Source organism: Columba livia, chromosome 2 (genome assembly GCF_036013475.1).
Source record: "Columba livia isolate bColLiv1 breed racing homer chromosome 2, bColLiv1.pat.W.v2, whole genome shotgun sequence".
In the NCBI taxonomy this organism is placed as follows: domain Eukaryota; kingdom Metazoa; phylum Chordata; class Aves; order Columbiformes; family Columbidae; genus Columba; species Columba livia.
Window position 1 is genome coordinate 6,724,701 of NC_088603.1, and position 21,817 is coordinate 6,746,517.

General features: G+C 41.9%; 1 protein-coding gene across 1 annotated transcript in view; it reads left to right on the forward strand.

Annotated features, from left to right (window-relative positions):
- Positions 1-21,817, forward strand: part of LOC102083872 (sodium channel protein type 5 subunit alpha) — a 194,471-nt gene that overhangs the window by 128,415 nt on the left and 44,239 nt on the right. The window contains exon 17 of the mRNA XM_065055229.1: positions 16,299-16,769. Coding sequence (XP_064911301.1) covers positions 16,299-16,769 — 471 coding nt within the window. The remainder of the gene's footprint in view (positions 1-16,298; positions 16,770-21,817) is intronic.

The window sequence follows — 21,817 nt, forward strand, 5'->3', positions numbered from 1 at the left end:
GAATTCCTATGCCAGTTTGAGTACCCAGCAGCAGAGCTGCTCAGCATGGTTGGGATGAAAGTTGAAGTGACCTACTTTGGTTAAACACACTGGAAACTTTTATCTGAAAAAGTCAGATACTTCTGGAATCCATCCTTTTATTCTACTTCCACATCTCAGTCAGCCTTAACGGATATTTTTTCTGTTTTATCATGACCCGTGACTGTGGCACACGGAAATCTGGAAATGTCGCGTTCTTGGAAAAAGAGAGGTTTGTTCCTCTCTACATGCCTTTCCTACAGCTCAGTGTAGGACAGTTCCTTGAAGAGATGTTCTGGGAAAATGCTGCTAAACCTCCATCACGTTAAAATCTGTGGATTCTTAAACTGGTTAGATGCCAAAAAAACCTCATTAGTTCTCATTCATCATCATTTTGATCTTTAACAGCCAAAATCTGTTGATAAAATGACATATGACCAGACCTGTTCTGACAGAGGCATGCTTCTGCAGCAGGGTGAGAAAGAAAGAAATGAAGTTATGAGGAATGTCAGCACTGCTTAACTTCTTAGCATTTCCACTTCAACATGTTCTTCCACAAGAGTCTCCCTCCGTGATGCTGGAAGGTTGTCCTGAGCACCACCAATACAACATGGATGGGAATAACTGTTCTAGAAGGAGGAGAAGGGTGAGAGGGATGAAGGGCTGTTGAGCACAGATCCTGGCCTGGCAGATGTGCAAGAGGGAGATGTGGAGTGGGGAGGATTTTTTGGGTGGGGAAGAGAAGTGACAATAGGTATATATGAAGCTTATTCTGTGAGAAAAAAATCACAGCAATTTCTTGTCCTGAATAATTTTCTCAAGTGACAGACCCAAAGTAAAATAAGGAGACATTGAGTTCCATGTGGCTATCTAATATTTACTAGCTATATGCCTGTAACCCTATAGTGAGGCAAAATCAGTTTCCGTGTGTGCCTGCAAATTTGTGTCTATCCAGATAAACTGTTTTCTTTCCTGCCTATTTTTTCAACATTAAGAACAAAGTAAAGGCATGTGGTAAATGTTTAGCTCTGATTAGATTTATTTACTTCAGGTTTTTTTTGTTTTGGTTTTTTGTTTGTTTTTGTTTTTCTTTACTTGCTAATGTTGCCTTTAGTTTGGTGTTTGCAGTCAAGAAAACAGAATTCACAAAAGAGGTAGCTGTGATGTATAGCGTATAAACATGCAAGATGGGGCTCCTATTTGCATTGTGTGGTCTTCAGCATGGGGACTTTGTTTTTACATAAAACCATTTCCTAGAGTTAATTATCAAGTGCTACTACATGAGCACCATGACCTCTAATCGAGGAACATAAGAGTGCATATGGCCACCTGTGTCGGAGAATTGGTAGGCCACCATGTGGGAATCCATCAACTGGCCAACTGTACAGGAGTTTCACAGGCAAGGAGCCATCCCAGCTGAAAGTTTGTGGTCAGTGCAGGGTACAAAGAAGTTTAATAATATGGAGCAAGATGATCTTTTTACATTTGTCTCCAGTGCCAGAAAAATGTTCCTGGGCACATTTAATTTATTAGTGTAGAAGCAGCCATGAAATCCTGTCTCACCCAATACTGATGCATCTCCATCATTGCAAATTTCTCAGCAGATCACAACCAGGCTTGAAAGAGGTTTATGGTGATGTGTCAGGTTTTCTCTTTGTTTAAATGAAAGTGATATAGAGGACTATCGCTGTCCCTTGTGCTAAAATCACAAGTAATAGCAAAATACCTAGACATATAACAGGCCTAGGTAAAAGTGGATTACAATTTCACATTTAGAGAGCTCAGATGGCCAAAGCATATTATGATGGTAAAAGGACGTCTTCAGATGAGACTTGTATTTCTGCCTAACACGAAGGGACTGTCACTGAGGGAAGCAACATCAAGACTGACAATTTTAAAAGACATTAATCATTACACCAGGGCGTTTCAAGCCCATGAAACTTTTTACAGGGTGATTAAGTCTTGTTTTACCCCAAAGGAATGAGGCCTCATTCATTACATGGAAATGGAACACTGATGACATGATAGCACTTTTCCAGCTATCTGCTTGTTTTCAAGTTACGTACAAATCTAGAACTACCAGTCCCATTTTCCTAGTTGTTATTGTCTATCCCTAGAGAAATGTACAACTCAAGAGTCGTAATGAGACCTGCTGCCCTGAATTAAGTAACTATTTGTTCTTTTAATGCCAAACATACTCTTATTCATTGAGGCCACTGAAGACATCCACTTTGTGAATAAAGGTTAATCTCCTTGGAGGGAAATGTAGTATTTGTATTGTATCTGGTGATTAATATAAATGAACGGTTATTTTAAAATATGGTGTGCCTCCTAATTGCAAATATTAGGTTAAATCTGCTTGCTGGAAATTAAAGCAAGTTTGGGGAGAAGGCATTACAAAGAACAGTTAAAACATTCTGGGTTTTAGGGTTTTTCTAATTTTTCAAACCAGAGTAAAGGTCTAGGTCCTCAAGCTTTATACTTCTACCACCAAGCAGGTACATTCCTTGGGGCCCATCAGTTCCACTTCTCACACAGTGGAAAGAAGAGGGAATAAGATACAACTGTATAAAGCTGGGGAAGAACAGTGTTTTTCAAGGAAATGTGCATCCACAGGAGATTAAACAAGAAGTTCAGGTTGTCTTAAGTTTTGAATGAGTGCTACCTTCCCTCTGTTCACTCTGTCCCTCCAAGTTTGTGTCCTGGATGCCTTTGTTTGTGTTAATCTGCTCTTTCAGCAGTTCCCAGCATTCTGGAAATGTGTGCTTGTGTTTTGGTTACATCAGCTGAGAAGGCCACTGTGACAAACAGGCGAGAATAGGCATGTCAGTAACAGTCATCGTCAGGACACACAAAATCTGCAACGCGACGAGCAGAGTGCACCGAGGAGCAGGACTCATCAGAAAGCTACAGGAGCTGTAATGAGAGCTGGGGGAATACTGGAGATGGGGGCTGGAGAGTTAAGAGGGTCTGAAAGTAGCCAGAGAGCCCAAGGGATCATTAGCGAGAAGTGGAAGTGTCATTTGAGTCTGTCTCATCAACTTTGGGAACTTATATAAGGGAGGCAAATTCTCTTTCTCGAGTCATGTGCAGCTTTGCAGAAGAGCAGCCCAGAATACATGAATAAGCACATTTGAGGACACAAGCAAAATAGAATCAAAACAACTGTCAACAAGTTACCATCTTTTTTGCTTCTACTGATGTATGCTTACAGCTGGCAGCAGATACATTTAGTGTCATACTGGAGAATTCAAACCTCAGAGGAAAGTAGCTAAACCTCAGCATATTTCACAGCTTCTCCATATTTTTCCTGCCAGCTACCTGCATAGTCCATGTGTATCAAAGCAATTTTTGCTATTTGTATTTCCCATTATCCATCCTTGCTTGAGCAGCGTCTGGGAAGCAGAGCACTCGGGTAGCTGGTGCTTTTGACCAAAAATCTGTCTGTATCTACTTAAGTATTAAACATCCTCAACAATCATAGAAGGTTCACCAGACAGAGGTAGCACCATGTGATGAATCAAAAAGATAAATCCTGACACCAACTGTCAATCAGTCCAGTTGCCTCTGATGACTCCTAGCAGAGATGGAAATCTTTCATCCTCATATGAGTTACTCTGAAGACAAGATGGGAGGAGAAACTGCATTCAAAATGTACTCCAAAAAAGTAATCTGCTTCCTTCTGTCACTACAGATTTATGAGTTTCTGTATCCTGCCACAGGCTCAGTTCTTTCTTCTGAAGAGTCGAATCTTGGCATTTGGTGACTAAATACGAGCACACATCTTGTATTAAGGGACAAGTGTGTTCGGTTCCTGTTTCAAGGTACTATATGGTGTCCATGTTGAATATATACTCAAAACTGCCGATTTTTCCCTGCAACATCCATCCACAGAGGGGTAAATATTTTTAAATACAAATAGCCAAAAACCTAATAAAACATGGCATACAGAAGAGGAGCAGCGGTTTCTGATGCAGATCAAAGGAGGCTGAAAACAAAAACTGGACTAAGGCTCTTTTTAAATCTGTGAAGTAAAGAATTCCTGAAAATAATAATCCAAATGAGATTCATTGGTGAGCTGTGACAGATTTTGGCGTTTGGTGCAGATTTGCATCAGTAGAATTAAAAGTATTGCTTTTTGATCTATAAATGAGTCACTGGAGTGTATCAGAGAGGAACAGAATCTGATCATAATGCTGGTGGTCTTCTGTAGGTACGTATATCAGGGAATATCAAACTATCTCCCATTGACTTGCATGGATGTGAGATGATTTAGAAATATGGAGCAAGAGGAATGCCAATACATTATTTCAATCAACCTGCCCCTTGGAAACCATCCTTATGCTTTTTGTTCTAATTGTGTTTCCAAGTCAGAGATTTTTCTCTAAAAATATTGCTTAAGCATTGACTCCATTATATGAACTGCTGACAAGATGAAATATTTTTAATAGAATCCACTATATGTATCTCTATGTACATATATAATTTTTATTTGTGAAGATGATACTAGCATATTGTTTGTTGAGATTTGGTCATAGTCTGGGGACTGAGTTTTCAAAATAGCTGAGTAGCTATTTTCAAGAGTAGCTGAGTTTTCAAAATAAAACCTGCAGCCCTTTTAATATAGTAGACGTCAGCAGAGGAAAATACTGCCCACCTTTTGTACTACATCTGTCCTTGGTCAATAGTATAAGTGGGGTTTTGTCAGTTGTTGAGTTCTTGCTAATAGCTAGGTAGATATTAAAAATCTGGAAGACATTGAGTCAAATTTAAATGGACAAGAGTGTGCAAAGGTAGGTACAACTAAATGTGTCTCTTTTCATTAATGTTGCTGTGCAAGTTGTCTGGGTTTTGTTTGGATCTTCCCTAACCAGACTCTTGTTTAAATTAGTTCTCATTGAATATGACCCAGATCTGCCCTTCCTTTACTTTTCTTCTGCCAAAACTGTATTTTCTTTCTTTTTGGTTAGTTCTGGCCTTGATTATATTAATCCCCTCTTTGACATTGCCACATATCTCTGCTGTATTCTTCCTAGTCTTATGCCTTGAGCAAATGCCCTCCTCTTTCAACTTTGCTTTGGCTTTTTGCCTTCTATGACATCTTCTCCAATCTCCATCTCATTGTGTATCTTCATGTCACCCTTCCCAATACACAAGCAAAATCCAAGTCTCTATCCCAAAGCCTTTTGAAACTCTTGTAATTATTTCAATGCAAAAGTGGTTTTATTTTTTGATCAAGCCACTTTTTGTACAGAAGCTCTGCCTTCTGTGGGTCACGGTCATATTTTGTGGGGGAATGAATACATGCTAATTGATACCAGGGTTTGGACTCAACTGTACTGTTAATAACGTTGATGTTTTCTGTGCTGGATTTTCATGGGGATAAAAATAGGCACTTACATTTGTCTTTGAGGATGGACATTTTTCAAGCAGTTCTACTCTCAGTTTGTTTCCCTTCTCCTCTGGGTGTTTCTTTCAGGAGGACTTCCATGTCTCTTCTCCTCTCATGTAATCATTGGTGTCCCACATCTAATTGTCATGCCATCCAATTTCTGGTAGTTTCAGCCAGCGCAAAATGCCTGCCAATGTCTTTCTGCTTGAAAACACAGGCAGGTGGTTGTATCTATGAACTGGCCAGGGCATGAACTCAAACATTATGAGCACCCCTCCTTGTTCTTGGTTTGCACATTCCCTGGGCCACCCTGTCACAGCCGGTGCCTGAGCATTCAGGGGACAGCCCTGTCTGGGGCCAGAAGCCATGAACAAACCTGCCTGGGGGCGGAGTGGGGTAAGAGAGGTCAGCTGCTTGCCCCTAGGGGTGGAGAACAGGTCTTGGCTTGTCTTTGTTTACTACTGTAGATGCGATTTTTAGATTGCAAAACATTCTAGCTCTCTAGCTCCGAGTTCCTTTCTTCTCTCTAGCAGACTGGCAGTAAGCATGAACTCCTAAAAATGCTCTTACGGACAACTTATACCACCAACTTTCTCCTTTGTTTTCCCAATTTTATGTCCATCTTCCATTACAGAAGATTTAAAACAACTCCACTTCATGAGATTGCAGCCAGGCACACAGAATACAATTAATAAATCAAATAATTTTCAAATTTCCACATCAGCAAAATACCTTTTGTATTTCCTGATACAAGAAAGTAGTCAAAGATGAGGTCATCATGCCTGGAAAAAAGAGGTTGCTTTGATCATGCGGTTGAGCACAGACTTGACTTGAAGGATGCTGGTAGCCAGTCCTCCATGAAGTGCTTTTCTTCTGATTTTAGTGATGCTTCTCTGCAAAACACGGCTCAGAACCAGCGCTACCTGTAGACACACACTGCAGGACATGAGGACATCCACCTCCTTCCCTTCCTTGCAAAAGAACAAAGATATCTCCCTGAGACTTTGGGAACTAAGAAACCTGCAGAAGTAGCCACAGCTAAGCCAGAGACCAAAGGGGACGGGGTGCTGAGTGGGGGCTCCATGGGAGCCAGGAGCCGACTGTGGCGTTCGAAATGGGTCACTTTTTAGGACAACAATGAGGCATGTGTGTCAGTCTTGGAAATACAGAGTGGCTCTTGTTTTGGATGTGTAACCAGTAGCACTGCTGGTAAACCTCTCTGCCCTGTTTCTCTAATGAAAGGTAGTTGTCCTGCTCTTAGGTCACTTGTGTGCTCCAGCAGAGGTATATGAAAGCTGCGAGCCCAGCCATCTGCTATGAACACAAATTCCATAGTGTGGAAAATTACTAGCAGAAATCTATTTTGCAGCTTTCCTGAAAGAGGCCCTCCCGGCTGGCAGAAAGCTCTGTCACCCTGTCCTGTCCTCCCAGGGATCTGCACCTGCAAAACACACACCCCAAATTTTCACTAAATAGGAGTCTTTTTCACATTTCACTTAATATGAAAGTGTGATTCTGTGATGAAGCCCGAGTTGTAACAGCAAACCTAGAAAATGGCTTAGAAAGTAACATTTTAAAGGAAATAGCATTCCCCTCGTCATTAAAGAAAAAAAAAAAAAAAAGAAGGAAAACTAATAATTATTTCTTGACTCTCTGATTTAATTTTCTTGTCTCCAGGCCTACCCTCATACTGATTTTGCTTTGGTGTAATAAATTCAATGCAAGGAAGTCATTCATTACTATAGCCATTATCACTGGTTTTCTTTTTGTAGTTTTATATCCTTTCATTTCTCTGTGGCCTTTACCTTTCCCCAGATGTTTCTTGCACATGTGTGAATGGGAATTACCTCTTAATCTTTAGTCCTGGTGGCCCAGGGCACATAACAACAAATAGGTGGCCAAGTGCAAAACTAAACGCAGTCTTTGGTCATGGCCAGGTGTCCCCCTCTTAGGGAACATGTAGGATCTGAGTTTTAAAGGCTTGATTCCAGGGATCCTGCTCTGCCTGGACCACACAGTTTTATTCCTGTGAGCACAGCCATACAGAGTCAGGGCTGGTTTGGACCACAGAGCTTAAACTTCCAAAATTAGTGTCTTTTTTCTTGTGTCTAGTAATTGTATAATAATGAGTAGAGCAGCTGATGAGGTGTTGTTTGCGTTCAAGTAGTGAAAATATTCCAGGGGTAATACAGGTGTTTCTAACTCCTTACTGGGAGACTCTCAAGTGTTTACAGTCAGTCCAAGCCTGTACAGTCTGTCTTGCTCTCCAGTTGTCTTGACACCCTCATCACCATGACAGCTAAACACTTTTGTTGACTCAGTACAAAGGTAATTGTCTCTTGGCTTGTAATCAATAAACTTTCCATAGTTTCTCTAGTGCTTTTGGGGTATGTTGAGCCTTTAATATTGTGAATGCAGCTGTCTTACTGGCAGAAGTTCACAACTGGACTTGACTGATACCACATTTTGTCTGTCCAGACAGTAGTTTGAGAAGTCCACAGCAGTTCTGATGAAGCTCTTACTATGCTGGTGAATTAGTGTTGTTTTGATGTCTGAAGAAAAACATGCAGGAACATGTTTGGCTTTATGGTGTGGCTTCAGTAGTGGAAAGAATTTATCTGCCTCCCTTCGCCATCTCACCCTTCTCTCATATAGGACTTTGAGACTAAGTCTTTCTGGTCAGGAAGCACTTGGTTTCCAGAGACTCATCTTCTGATACTTTTAAGGGACTTACTTTCAAAAAACACTGAAAGTCATAATCTAAAAAATCTAAATTCAGTTCAGTAGTTCTTGACCAGCTCCTGGAGTGGTATGGTTTGTGTACATGTATATACGAACACAGGTGGGTAAAACAATGAAAAAGACTTGGCAACGTGAGGGATCCACCAGGTTGTGGTGAGAAGTGTCATTGGTTGTGTTTCACAGTGACAATGACATAAGTCCCCTCGTTCTGCCTGCTCTTGGGGTGCTGTAGAAGTTGGGGGTGAGCAGAGACAGAGGCTGGTGGCTGGTCTTTGCAAGACAGGAGCTGGTGAAGCATCAGACTCCCATCTCAGTTCGACATTCCTCTCTGAAGAGGCATTTTCATTGCGTGGTCCAGTGTGTCAGACTGGCAACAAGAGCAATGCTGATGCGATGCCCTTTGCCTGCCACCCCCTCTCAAAAGGATGTACCAATGTCAAGTCTGACATACCCCGGTGCTAGTCCAGCTTTATAGCTCCACTGAAAGCAGGGAGGGATGAATGGCAGCTTAAAGTGACCTCAAAAAACTCCCATGTGACACAAAGGTGCTCTGAAGTGTAATTAATTGGCTTAATCTACCCTCCCATTACTCAAGGAGATGAGAAGTGTTGAGAACAGCACCAAGTAATCTGTCCCAGTAGTTATACATACCCCTTTCAACTCTGAAGCGAAAAATAGGGTGACTGGCCCCCCTACCCATGCACACACCATCAAACATGGGTGAGCACGGCTGCCATCCAGCATCAGGGAGGGTTTAGACTGGACATTAGGAAACATTTCTTCATGGAAAGGGTTGTCAGGCATTTTAACAGGCTGCCCAGGGAACTGGTGGAGTCACCATCCCTGGAGGGGTTTAAAAGACACATAGATGAGATTCTTAGGGACATGGTTTAGTGCTAAATTTAGGTTATTGTTGGACTCAGTGATCTTAAGAGTCTTTTCCAACCAAAACGATTCTATGATTTTATCACTTCTCTGCCTGGTGCTGCTTCAACACCACGGGCTGCTCAAGAGACCGCTGAAACTGCGGGGAAAAGGAATGTCAATGCCAGCAGTGGAGAACGGCCAGCAGTACTCCTGGCCTTATGGTAAATACCACATATTCTTTACAGTCAATGGCAAGAAAAGGCATTTTTACTCCTTAGTTTCATCTCACCTGGTGCAACCATCATTTTTAGGATGGGACATGTTGAGCTCAAGCTCCTCTGGCCGTATGGGTTGGATCAGGCCTGTCTGTAAAGGAAACCCTGGATGCCTTTGTCTGCCCTAAAGGGAGTGTGTGTGTCAGCCGTGCCCCAAGGCTCAGCTTTTCAAGCTCAATCTCTGTGAGCGCTGTTCTGCATGGGCAGGGGAAATGCACGTGGTAGCTGTGAGGACAGGGGGAAAAAATCGGGCCTTGTTCTTTTCTTTCTTAGTGAAAATTGAAATAATTTACATGGAATCACTGAATTTATAACCATTTTTGTATTTGCATATGAGAGAAGTATTCCTACCACAGTACTTCCATTTTTGTTTCCTGTGGAGAACATCCGCTCTCATTACCATCATTAGGTAGTTTAGAGATCTTACATAGGAAATAAGCTGAATTTGGTGTATTGTTTCTATTAATTTATATTATTATATTTATTTATACTGTTATTTATATTTAAAAAGATAAACCAGTTATTTCATCAAGCAGATTAACCTGGAGTATATAAAAATACCTGTTGGAACAAACTGGTGTTATGGTGCCTCACAAACCTCTCATCTACAACTTCTAGCCTGCCTTGTAGGATCAAACATGGTCCACTTGGGGATGTGTCTGGCTGCAGGACAGTAGGTCCATATCCCCATTTCCATGTGTTTTCCTAACTAATATTGGGCAAGATACGTGAAGGAGATCAATCCTGCTCCAACCTGTGTTCTCTCCCACCTGCCCCTGCCCATGAGGAACACACTCCATGCTTGTGGTATCATGATCATTTTGACAGCGACAAACTAAGATATCATGAGAATGGGATTATGAGATTGACTACAGGATCAAGAGAAACTGGGCTGGGAGGATATAAGCTTCTTAACCAAGCACAAATAGCTGAAATAATAGAAAAAGGGAATACAGAAAAAAAAAAAAACGATCATGTAAATTGCTTTTTGCAAGAGTACTCTCTTGGTAAATTTTGCCCTGGGATGAAAATGTATAAAGGATTGGAAAATATATTTCCAAGGAAGGAAATAATCCTGCAGTATCAGAGAGATGGACTAGATGACCTCTTATTGTAGGTCTCTGGCTTAAACTTAAATCTCGCACTTCCTTGATGCAGTGAAAGCCCCTTTATGAGCAGTTTTCCCTTGCAGCTTCGTGGATTTTGCTACAGTAAACAGAATAAAATAGTTGGTATTATTGTATTATGCTTGCTAGAAGTCATCAAGGTCTTCAAAGAGAAAACTGCATCTTTCCCATCTGTGCTGGGCAAAGAACAGTGCAGATGTCCACTGCCATCAGAAAACAAATAGTAAGGAAGAAAATCAGTTTCCTCTGCTGGTCGGAGATACGTGAAGAGCTTATTGCTGGTCCTGTGTCTAACAAGAACTGCCAGAGAAGTGGGTTTGAATAGGTTGAGGTGTATGGGCCTTGTTTTATCCACCAAAAAAAAAACCGAAACAGTATTAGATTTGAGTCCTTGATGATTCTGGCAAGTACATCACCATGCTGCTCTGCCTGGGCTTTTCTATGCAGCTGAGTGACAGAAGTGACAATTTGCTGCCACAGGGATACAATATGTTTTAACTGCTTGCTTTTTTACATGATAGAATTCACCGACGGGGCATGTTTTCTGCTCTGGTCCCTGTTGTTATAGAAAAACCTGCTGAGCTGACTCCTAGGAGATTCCTCATCCACAGGGAAGTATCCTCAGGTGATGCGAGTCCCTCGTATGTGCCCTCAACTGTCCTTCCTATCCTCCCATCTCCTGCAGTGGAGATGACAATACACATCTGCAGTCTGAGTGTCTTCAGATGTTCGAAGGGTCCTGTGGGTTTACAAGCTCATGAGAACAGCTCCTGTACTTCTCTGCTTTCTGAACCTCATGCCTGAAAAAGTGATCCCCTTCAATCGAACAGAACCAGTAGCTGATGACCTCACTTTGGAGACCACTTAACCCTGCCATTGAACTTGGGCAGGTGCAACTTCCATGCTCACTCCTAGCTAAATGAAATACAGAGTTATATTCCATCTGCTCAGAAATGGCCTCGGACTTTCCAGTGGATTTTCAGCTCGTATTTAGCGCAGCGAATGCATTGCTGAAGCAATTCACAGGAGTGTAGAAGGATTGCAGGGGCTGGACACTGTTTGACTGGATAACAGGTGAAAGGTTAAAACACATAAATGTGTATATTCTTCCATTTTTGTCAAATCAAGGTAAATAGGAGAATGGAAAGAAAATTAAGGAGTAGTTGCCTGGTTTTAAGTTAGAATCATAGAATTATTTTAGTTAGAAGAGAACCTCAAGATCACTGAGTCCAACCATAGCCTAACTCTAGAACAAAACCATGTCCCTAAGAATCTCATCTATACATCTTTTAAACACCTCCAGGGATAGTGACTCAAAAAGTCACCACCCAAAAGTATTTTAACTTCAGCAACAGAGTTTGTAGACAGGTATTTTCAAAGAGGGTTTGATCAGGAGGTGTCATCTGAAATTACACTGTCCAATTTTCTGCTGTGATGACCAAAACAAAAGGAGGTGGTGGAGCTGAGGAGTTGAGAAGGCAAACCATCACGGCAGTACTGGTGGGTCCCAGCCTCCACCAGCAGCCCCTGCCTAGGGCTCTTTGGGGAGGAGTGGTCCTTCCAGCAGCCTGCTTTCTCCCCATGGCTGGGGAGATAGGAATTAGTTTCACAACTTTATGCCTCTGTGCTCCTTACTTGCTGTGACCACAGAATTGGTGCAGGGCTTTGTGCAATGCCAGGCTAGCTACCTGTGTGCTGCAGTTCTGCTCAGGATGGGACTGAAGCATCCACAATCTCTTGTCACCTGGTGAAGGTTGCCTGGTTATAAAGGTTGGCCACCACTGGCCTGGGGCACGGAGTACCAGACTGACACCAAGAGGGACTTTCTGGACACCTGGCTGGGTTTGACGAGTCATGATGCTCTTAGTCTTCCAACAATACAACCCGAGGGAGTGGCAGAAGAATGTGCCAGAGGAGGTTTAGGTTGGACATGAGGAAAAGGTTCTTCACCCAGAGGATACTGGACACTGGAACAGGCTCCCCAGGGAGGTGTCACAGCCCCAAGCCTGACAGTGTTCAATAAGAGACTGGACAACACCCTCAGACACATGGTGTGAACTGTGGGGTTGTCATATGCAGGGACAGGAATTGAAATTGATGGTCCTTATAGGTCCCTTCAAACTCATCTCTGATGATATGATATGATACAATTTAGTTTTAGGTAGTCCTGCAAGGGTCAGGGAGTTGTGCTCGATGATCCGTCCAACTTGAAATATTCTATGATTTTACAGTTCTGTGTTAGATATCTGGTCTGCATCACTAACAGCCCTGACTTTAATCTAGCTGCAAGATACTAAACCCAAGCGGGCCTAGGCTTCAATAGGCACCACCAGAGATGGTTCAGCTCTTCAGCATCTCCTGGGATGCCAGACTATCTCCATCATCTACAGACATCCTACTAAAAGTCCTCCAGCTTAAGCACTTCAGGGAGGCACCTGACATTAGGCTGGGTGAATCTGATCCTTTGTGCCTTATAACTGCATAACCAGTGTCACCAGCTTTGGAAAGGCAAGAAAAAGTGAGGAAGCCCATCAAAGCATGCTGTACTGTCATTAGGGTAAATGCTTAACATCGTTATGCTGAAGGAGCTGGGGTTTCTTTCAGTGTCTCTGTCATTTGATTCCTAACCTCAAGCACCAAAAAAGTTATTTGCTTTCAGAGACTGACTGCTCAGTATCACTGGAAAGTGGATTCTTTTTTAAGGGGATCCATATGGACATACAAATCTGCCATTGCTTTTGAAAACTGAATTAGTCTTTAGTTTGCTTTTATTTAAACTGAAAGCATTGCGTTAGCAACCAGAACGACTGGATATTATTAGTAACCTTTTACAGGAAATGTGGTGTGTCATGGGCTGAGCATATATTTTTCTGGAAAATGCAGTGTGTAGTGAAATGGGGGAGAATAAGTAAACAAAAAGTGCTTATGCTGCAGTTCTCTTTATTTGAATGCCCAACAACACACCTCTGAGGTTACCTGCTCACAAAGGAAGGAGGGAATGATATTTGAGATTTATTTTTGGCTAAAAGCATGAAGTGCAAATAGCTTTTTGTGCAAAATGTCAGCTGCGTTTCTGGGAAGCAAACAACATTGCTTTAATAATCCATGGTAAATAACAACACTAAGAATGTTACTACCCATTATATACACCTGCAGGTGTATCTAGATAGACTTATGTAACTGTAGTTTGACATCCAAAATAAATATGGAAAATTAAACCAAGAAATTGCAAAGAAGTTATTCTGTGGATGGCAGAATTAATGAAATACAGGATGAAATTCAGCTTCTGATAACAAAATTTGGGTGTCCACATGGAGGTATTAATGAATGGAGGAGATGCCTGAGGTACCACTACAGTCTGCAGAGGTCTAGGGGTTGACTCAGTTTTGTCTAGCACCACTGGGGATGATGTAAGGTGTCCATCCTGGTCTCCCAGTAGACACTGACCTCCCATACTACTCTGTTGTGTGGGCCAGTTTCCTCAGGATGACTTGGACATGCTCAGGTTGGTGGGCACTTGATAACTACATTTTGGCAGCTGCATGCAGCCTGAACATGGCCACCTGTATTTAGTCAGGCTCCACTGTCTACATGATTAATTTCTTTTAATTGAAATAGGGCTTAAATTCCTCATTAGACCCTCAGGCTTTGGTGTTCAAGTCTGGAGGCAGATACCATCCTTGAAACGTCACTGAGTTCCCTGAACACTGCCAGTCTGTGGCCTGCTGCAATACCTGTTGTGCCCTGGTTGGATGATAGGAGGACACACATCTCCTGTAGGTCTGGTGCAGATGCCTCAGATAACCTCAGACAACAATAGGCACCTTTGTTAATGTAACTGAATTGAACTTATAAAGTTCAGAAGATATTTATTCTGGATTTATTTTTCATCTCCCTTCTTCCAGCTGCTTCCCATGTCCCTAGGTTGCCACTGGGAAGGAGACGCACACTGTGGCTTAGTGCAAGCTCTGTCTGTACTGGTGACCTGGGCAGTGTCCCTTCCATACACATGTTCTGATTTTCAGGACACTTGTAGCAATGTGGTTATCTCTGAGGCCACATCCTTCTATCAAACTTGGTTGGAAATGGCTAAACTGATTCTACCTTCACCGATGGGCTCCCAACTGCTTGGCAGTATATCCAGTACTCTGGTTTTCAACTACCTATCGCACAACACCACGTACAATACCTCTGAGTGGGATATGAAAGATTGGTTCACCCCAGACCACCACAATGATCAAGAGGAGACCCACACAAGCTGTCAGTGACACTCCAGTATGATGCACCATCTAAGAAACAATTAGCTTTACTCTCGCTTTACTTCAGAGCAGGGTGGTGCTCAGTGTAGCAATAGGTAATTCAGTAGTTTATAGTGGACATGGGCATCTGCTGTGCTACCAACTGCTTTCATTTATAATCATGGTGATTGCAAAGAGTACTTTACAAAACAGCACTGACAAGACACTTCAAATGCAGTGTCACCAGAGTGATTAAGAGCACACTGGTTTTCAAAGTTCCATCTCATGTATTTTGAATATGTGAAATGAGGAGGAACAGGGTGGAGGGATGATAGGAAAAGCTTGTGGCTCTTTGGTAAGGTGCAGTATGTATACCATTTATTTTGATCTAACAGACTGTATCCATTTAAAATACTATCAGAAAGACAGAAGCCAGGGGACTAACAAGTATTTCTAGTAGTATCAGGAGATCACAGAGCTGGCAACCACCTACATTGAACAGGCAGAAGATGAGTCTGATACCAGACTGATAGCAGTCAATTTGGCCCTTGTTCATTTTCAGTAAACATATTTTAGTTAATATGGGTTTGAGTCACCTTTGCCTCAATCCCACCATTCCAGGCATCTGCCTCCGGTGTGAGCTTCTTGCCCTTGTCCGTCCAGCACAAATGCTGTAATTCATTCCTTCACAGCCCATGAGCAGGTATAACATCCCATAGTCAGCAACTGGTGATCAGCCTGCAAGATGTATTACTGGGAACAGCCTTCTAGAAGCTGGTTTTATTTATTGGATATAATTAGGTTTACTGGGAGCAAGGCGGGGGGGGTGGGGAGGAGATTTAAATCATCAAATATGTCACCCAAATGTGTAGCTGTGTCTAATCTTGCCAAGCACTACCAATAAAGTTAGTTCTGAAGTTGCCAGCTCATGTCCAGTCTTTCATTCCCCAGAATCCCCATGTCCTTCTCTACAGGGCTGCTCTCAATCCCTTCATCCCCACCCTGTATTGATACCAGAGTTTGCCCCAACCCACGTGCAGGACCTTGCACTTGGCCTCATTGAACCTCATGAGGTTTGCATGGGCCCACTTCTCGAGCTTGTCCAGATCCCTATTTATTATATGCTATGAAATATAAATATAATATTTACACTGAGTAAAAAACAAAAAGGTCCCGGAAACATTCTTCCTACAGTCTTTTTCTACATGTAGGCAGTACCTTTCTACATGTCAATTAACGTTGCAATTAGTGATTTTCTCCAAGATGGAATACTGGCAATTAGGAAAATCATAATACCACCACTTATCAGAATACTTATACTATGTAACTTCCAATGAAAATTTTATCACATGTTCTGTTTCAAAGCTTTGCCTTTTTCATATTTTGGGAGGTTGGAGGTGGAAAGGGAATGTCAGAGTGTGTTATTGCCTATGTTATACTTCTGCACCTGAAATTAATGTGTTCAGAAATGTCTGCAGACCTCTTCTTCCTACTGAAACCACCTGTTACTAGAGGTAGTTCCACAAATGCTGGTGGTACAGTGACACAGATGAGGCTCAGACCCTTCTGCTTCGAAGACCAGACATTTGCCTTTTATTATTAAGGGTCATTGATTTCCTTTTAACTTTATTCATTGCAGGTGCTCAACCTGTTCCTGGCCTTGCTGCTAAGCTCTTTCAGTGCTGACAACCTTTCCGCACCAGATGAGGATGGGGAGATGAACAACCTGCAGCTTGCTTTTGCTCGGATCAACAGGGGTCTTCAGTATGTGAAACGCACGACATGGAATTTTTGCTGCAATGTTCTCAGGCACCCCAAGACGACAGCTGAAAAGAAGGCAATGATGAAGCTTGCTGCCCAGAACACGGGTGCCCTTAACAATTGCATGAACAGTCACACAACTGCTGAGCTTGGCAAAGACATGGAGAATCACAAAGAGAACCACGCTGAGGATGGGATGACTAAAAATGGGGAGAAACACCTAGGAATTACAGACAACGATGATTTTATGACCAATCCTGACCTTTCAATTTGTGTTCCTATTGCTGTGGGAGAGTCGGATATTGAGGAGGAAGATGAGGAGCAAAGCACCTTTACGGAAATGGAGCAGGTAGGCAACTAAATATTTGCTGGTTGCAGCTTACTGAGATGGCTTTTGTTCCCTCCCTTGCTCTGGATCCATGGCTCATGATGCAAATGTCCTATGGCCTAATCCTGCCTTTGATATGTTGTTAACTTCGGAAGAAGTTACATGTGCATATCTAAGAGCAAAATTCTGTCTCCAACAAGAGGCATTCCCTTGGTATTCTTCGTGCTTGTCTAGATTAAATCTTCTAACCAGAACAATTAAACCCTTTCCCGCACAGGAGCCTGTGGTTTTATTTTCAGCTGAATCATGGGAATGTTACAGAACAAATCTTAGGTCCTCTAACTATGACAGAGTTTTCTCAGTGCGCAAAAATAGGCAATGGCTTTGTTTGATTTGTGCAGCAACAGTTGAGGGCCAGGTAGTTCTCTTAAAAACAGAGTGAGGCAGAGGCTGATATGGCAAGACACCAGAGAAAGAGAGAATATATGTGATTGTATGTATTCAGGCAGAAAAATTAGTTATTTGCCTTTTCTTTGGTATGACATTGCAGATTTTCATATTCCCCAGAGCACTCTAGTAGTAAAGGCTGAAAAATTCTGTGTGGTTCAGAGTATTGGTATAAAATGCACAAGAAAAATCTTCACAGGCACACTTTTCTTTTTCTTCTTCTCCTCCTCTCCCCTTTCTAACAGCGTTTTCTCTTGGCTCCATGCACCGTAGGTAGTTAATATTTTCCAGACCCTTCAGCCTTGATCCAGCATCCTCTGAGTCAGGCTGAGACCTGTGGAGCTCAGCAGGCACTGGATCAAAGCCGCTGTTTGGATCCAGCTGCCAGGAGGGATCCCCAATCTCTTGGTCGAGGGGAAGAAAGTTTTGTCCTTAAAGAAGGACTGTCCTAATAAAACCCTGAGGAAGGAGTCTCTGTCAGGAGATGGGCACAAATTGACTGATAAACGTTAATTTCTCCCGCTTCATGGTGGAAATACTTTCAGTGTTTATGTGTCTGCTCACCAGCAAGTCTTACACATTGACCATCTCCTTGGGGAGCTGAAGGGTAAGGGGTCAGAAAACGCTATGATCAAGCCCCGCTGTCCAAATGGACACCTAGGTAACAAAAAACGAACTCAAAAATTTTTGGTAAATGCTTGTAGGAGATGTTTTGTATCATTTTTGAGGAACAGTTCTACTGAAATGACCTGTGGATCAATGTGGGTAGCATGGTTAATATCTGTTTTTTCTTTGAAGTCATTTTCTTTTCCCAGTGTTGAATTAAACCTACAAGCAGAGTACACTTGAAAAGTGAAACATAAATATCGCAGATGGGTTTCTTAGTATTAACTGGTCTGCAAATACTGTGTAGCATAAATGTATAATAGCATGTAAATGTGTTTAATTCTGGAGGTTTTTTTTCCTTTTAAAGGTATCTATACCTTTCTGCTACATCTGACAGAGGGTCACAGTCTTTAAATTTCTCAGGTTTTCCTTTCACAGTACAAAGCAAAAGTTTGTTGAAACTTTGCGCATAAGTGTCCATGAAGTCCAGACGCTTGTGTGTCTGTGTGCGTATGCACAGGTGTGTATGTTGTATGAGTGTATTCACATAGCAATGTTCACAATTGCAAGCTAAGCTGCAACATAAAGCATGGAGGGTTTGGGATTTTTACAGTTTATGGTACCTTAAAATTATAGAGGTGTGAATGTCTATTCAGCTGCACGATGTGTCCATGCAGGTGCTGGCATGTATAGTAGTAGATGGGACAGATAGTCATGTATTTTATTCTGTACAGTAAGTGTGGAATTAGGCCTTTAGTGAGATCCATTGGAGTCATGAGGGAGGGAACTGATGTAGAAATGTAGGCATTCTAGTGAAATGGAACATTATAAACAAAAGTTGATTTTAAAATATTAAGAAAACTTCTTCAAATTATTTCAATAAGATTGAAATATTATCATATATGATAGAACCATTGAGGATTCAGAATTAAACCAAATAGTAAGAACCAAGTAGGAGAGGTAAACCAAAATACTCCGCACTGTACCTTTTCACAAAATTTTCAATAAACACTAGGTTAACATTGCCACATTTCCACAAGATGTTTGGTTTGCAAGTGAAATAATGTAGTTCACTGCTAATGTGTGCATTAAATAGAAGGTGTGGAGTTGTGAAATGTATTAATTAGCTTTGTCACTAGTGTTTGACAAACAGCTGCTGCAGGTCACTGCTGTTCCCCTGTGCAAATTTCTAGAGAGGAAAATGTGTGTATGTGGGGGGGTTCCAACTCAAAGACTCAAAATACATTGGCATAATAACTAAATAAAAATAGGAAGATGCTCAACAGCAGAAATTATAATTGCATGATGAGCTTTGCATTTGCTTTCCTGCAAAACCCTGATAAATTTGCACAGCTGTAAAAGTCTCCATAAGGAGCAGAGCCATGAGAAAGCAAATCTTGAATGATTCAAAGATCTACAATTTTTAATGGTGCCCAGTCCAATGATCTATGATCTCTGGACCCACAAAAAAAAACCTTTCTTAGTCAAGGTTACTGCAGAAGAAGTTATTGCACCTGGAGGTCAGTATGAAATCCCAGTTCCCTGGATGTCGAGTTGTGAGAATTACAGTGTGCTGACCTTTGTATCAAGGGCAGCCCTGTGGGACTCTGAGCAATAAACTTCCCCACTCACTCACTTTAATCCTGCAAGCCCCAACTCTGAGGAGGTTCTCACCTCCTTCCCTCCAGGATGGCCACAATAACCACGGCAGAGCTCGCAAAGGAAGAACAACATGAACAAGAGCAAAATTTACATGATTGCTCTGAAAGGGCACAATTACGGTGAAGTATCTTTTTGTGTGGATGGCATCACACAGAAACGAAATAAGAACTATCGAGGCTACACTAAACATTCAAATCTATTCTAACTTCCCCCTAATTATAATCCATATTTTTACATATTTAAATATTTTAGCATGTACAAAGAGAGTGTGATATGTATATTTACTTCTTAGGAGAAGACAATGTACCCTGCTTCACTTTATAGTTGTTGGCTGACCTAGAAATTCGCAGCCCTTTGGCAGCATTGCCAGAACCTGCCTTCCTCCTCCTGCAAGGAGATTCGGTGTGATGGAGAGGAGGAGAAAGGAGATGCATATATAGGGAGTTTATGTATTCGTGCCTCGCAAGTGCAAGGCTAGGTAAATCTACTCAATCCCTACACATCCTTTACACTTTCTCTGTCGGTTGAAGATCCTCGACCATATTCTGTTCATCATGCGCTCACATCAGTCCAGGCTCATCTATTGTGTTCAGGTGGATAAAGGGAGGCTGCTCTCAAGCAAAATCATGAAGTTGTTGATCCTAGTGACAGATTTTAGGGTGGTGATCAGCTCAGTTTACAGGTCCTGTACCAGGGCTGTGCTCTTCCCAGAAAGTCACAAAACTACTCTAAAGTAAGCCATTGTGGCTATGAGAAATGGGCTCCACAGTGTTATACGCAGCAGTTTGGAATTTCAGATGATGAGAAAACCTTTTGTGACTGCATAGTTTCCTCTGAGTAATAGAAATGTCTAAGTTTAAATTTCAGCTGCCATTTCTATTATCAAAGCTTACACTGGCAGCAGCCGTCTTCCCAAAAGCTCCCAATTTGTGGCACTGTCATTGCCACATCACTCGAAGGAGCGAGACCACCTGATAGCTTCTAAATCTCCTTTGATTACTGAGATGCAAGTGAGATGCTCTTCCGACTCAGAGAGGCAGGAGGCACATGCCTGTAGCCCACACATAAGGTGAAGGGATCAGAAAAAAGAGCTGAACAATGGAAGTCAGGACAGGTGCAAGAAGCTGGCAGAAGAGGAGTGAGGCTGAGAAAGGACCACCTTGAACTTCATTAATTAACCTCTCTTGTGTGATACATGTGTTGATGCCAGTCACTGCAACATTTTGACTTAGGGCTTTACCTAAACCCCTTCATTGCCCTGCTTGCAGTGATGGGAAGTGTTTCCCTGTCAGTCCACAAGATTTTTTCAGGATTTGAAGAGAAGTTTAACGGTAGAATGAGAACAAGAATAATCACAACAAAATATATCATCCACCTGATCATACTTTGGACATAGTGTCCAAATAACCTTCTATTACATGAAAATTGTCTTCCTTTTTACTCCTTCTTTGAGATGTATCATCCTAAATATGGGTTGTCCTATCAGGAGAAAAGCTCTCAAAATCTCAGCAGGAACCACAGCAAATGTTGCATCTTCTCAGGGCTCTTTCAGGTTCTCATTGTGGCTTCCTAGATGATTAAAATGTGAAAATTTATTTTTTTGAACCTCCATGGAGTGTCTTGTAATTGCTTATAAAGACCATCTTTTCACATGTGACATCAACTTTCAGTCTCCTGAAGGAGTAAGAAACAAATAATGGGGACAATAAGGCGATGGAATGATTCATTGCCCACAGTCCAGTCCACCTGATGCAGTGGATCCTACCAGAGTTTACCTGCAGTTTAATTACATTGAAAATTTCAGACATCAGAAGGGTTTGTACTATTTACATTAGATATATAAGTCCAAAGCTTAAATCTTCAAAATTCCTGCTTTAGTATTCCTTAAGCTTCTAGGTGTCCACAGGTCTAGCCCAGAATAGTGTGTGCCCTTTTCACACTAACATCACTTTGTGGTTCAGAGGTATCCTGTGACAGACTAAAAGGAGGTTCCAAATTAATAACTCTGGGTATAGTGAAAGAGTTCCCAAAGTACAGTGTCCTGCACTTCTACCATTGAACTCTGTCTCATTTCTATTACCCCAGGCTTCAACAATGTCCAGGTCTTTCTGCATGGGATCTGGACGCTTTTCTGCATTGATGAGTTCCTACAGTTTGCAAAATTCATTAGCACAACCTCAGAAAACAGCTCTAAATTTTCCTCATTGTTTGTGTCAGCCCAGCGGGGTGGTTATTGCTTTCTTTCTCCCCTTTCTTAAATTTAATTACTGCATCTTCTGCCTTACTCAAACCACTGCCCTTGACTTGAGCTGACTGTAGTGTGTCACAGAGAAGAAAATCCATGCTGTGGTGGC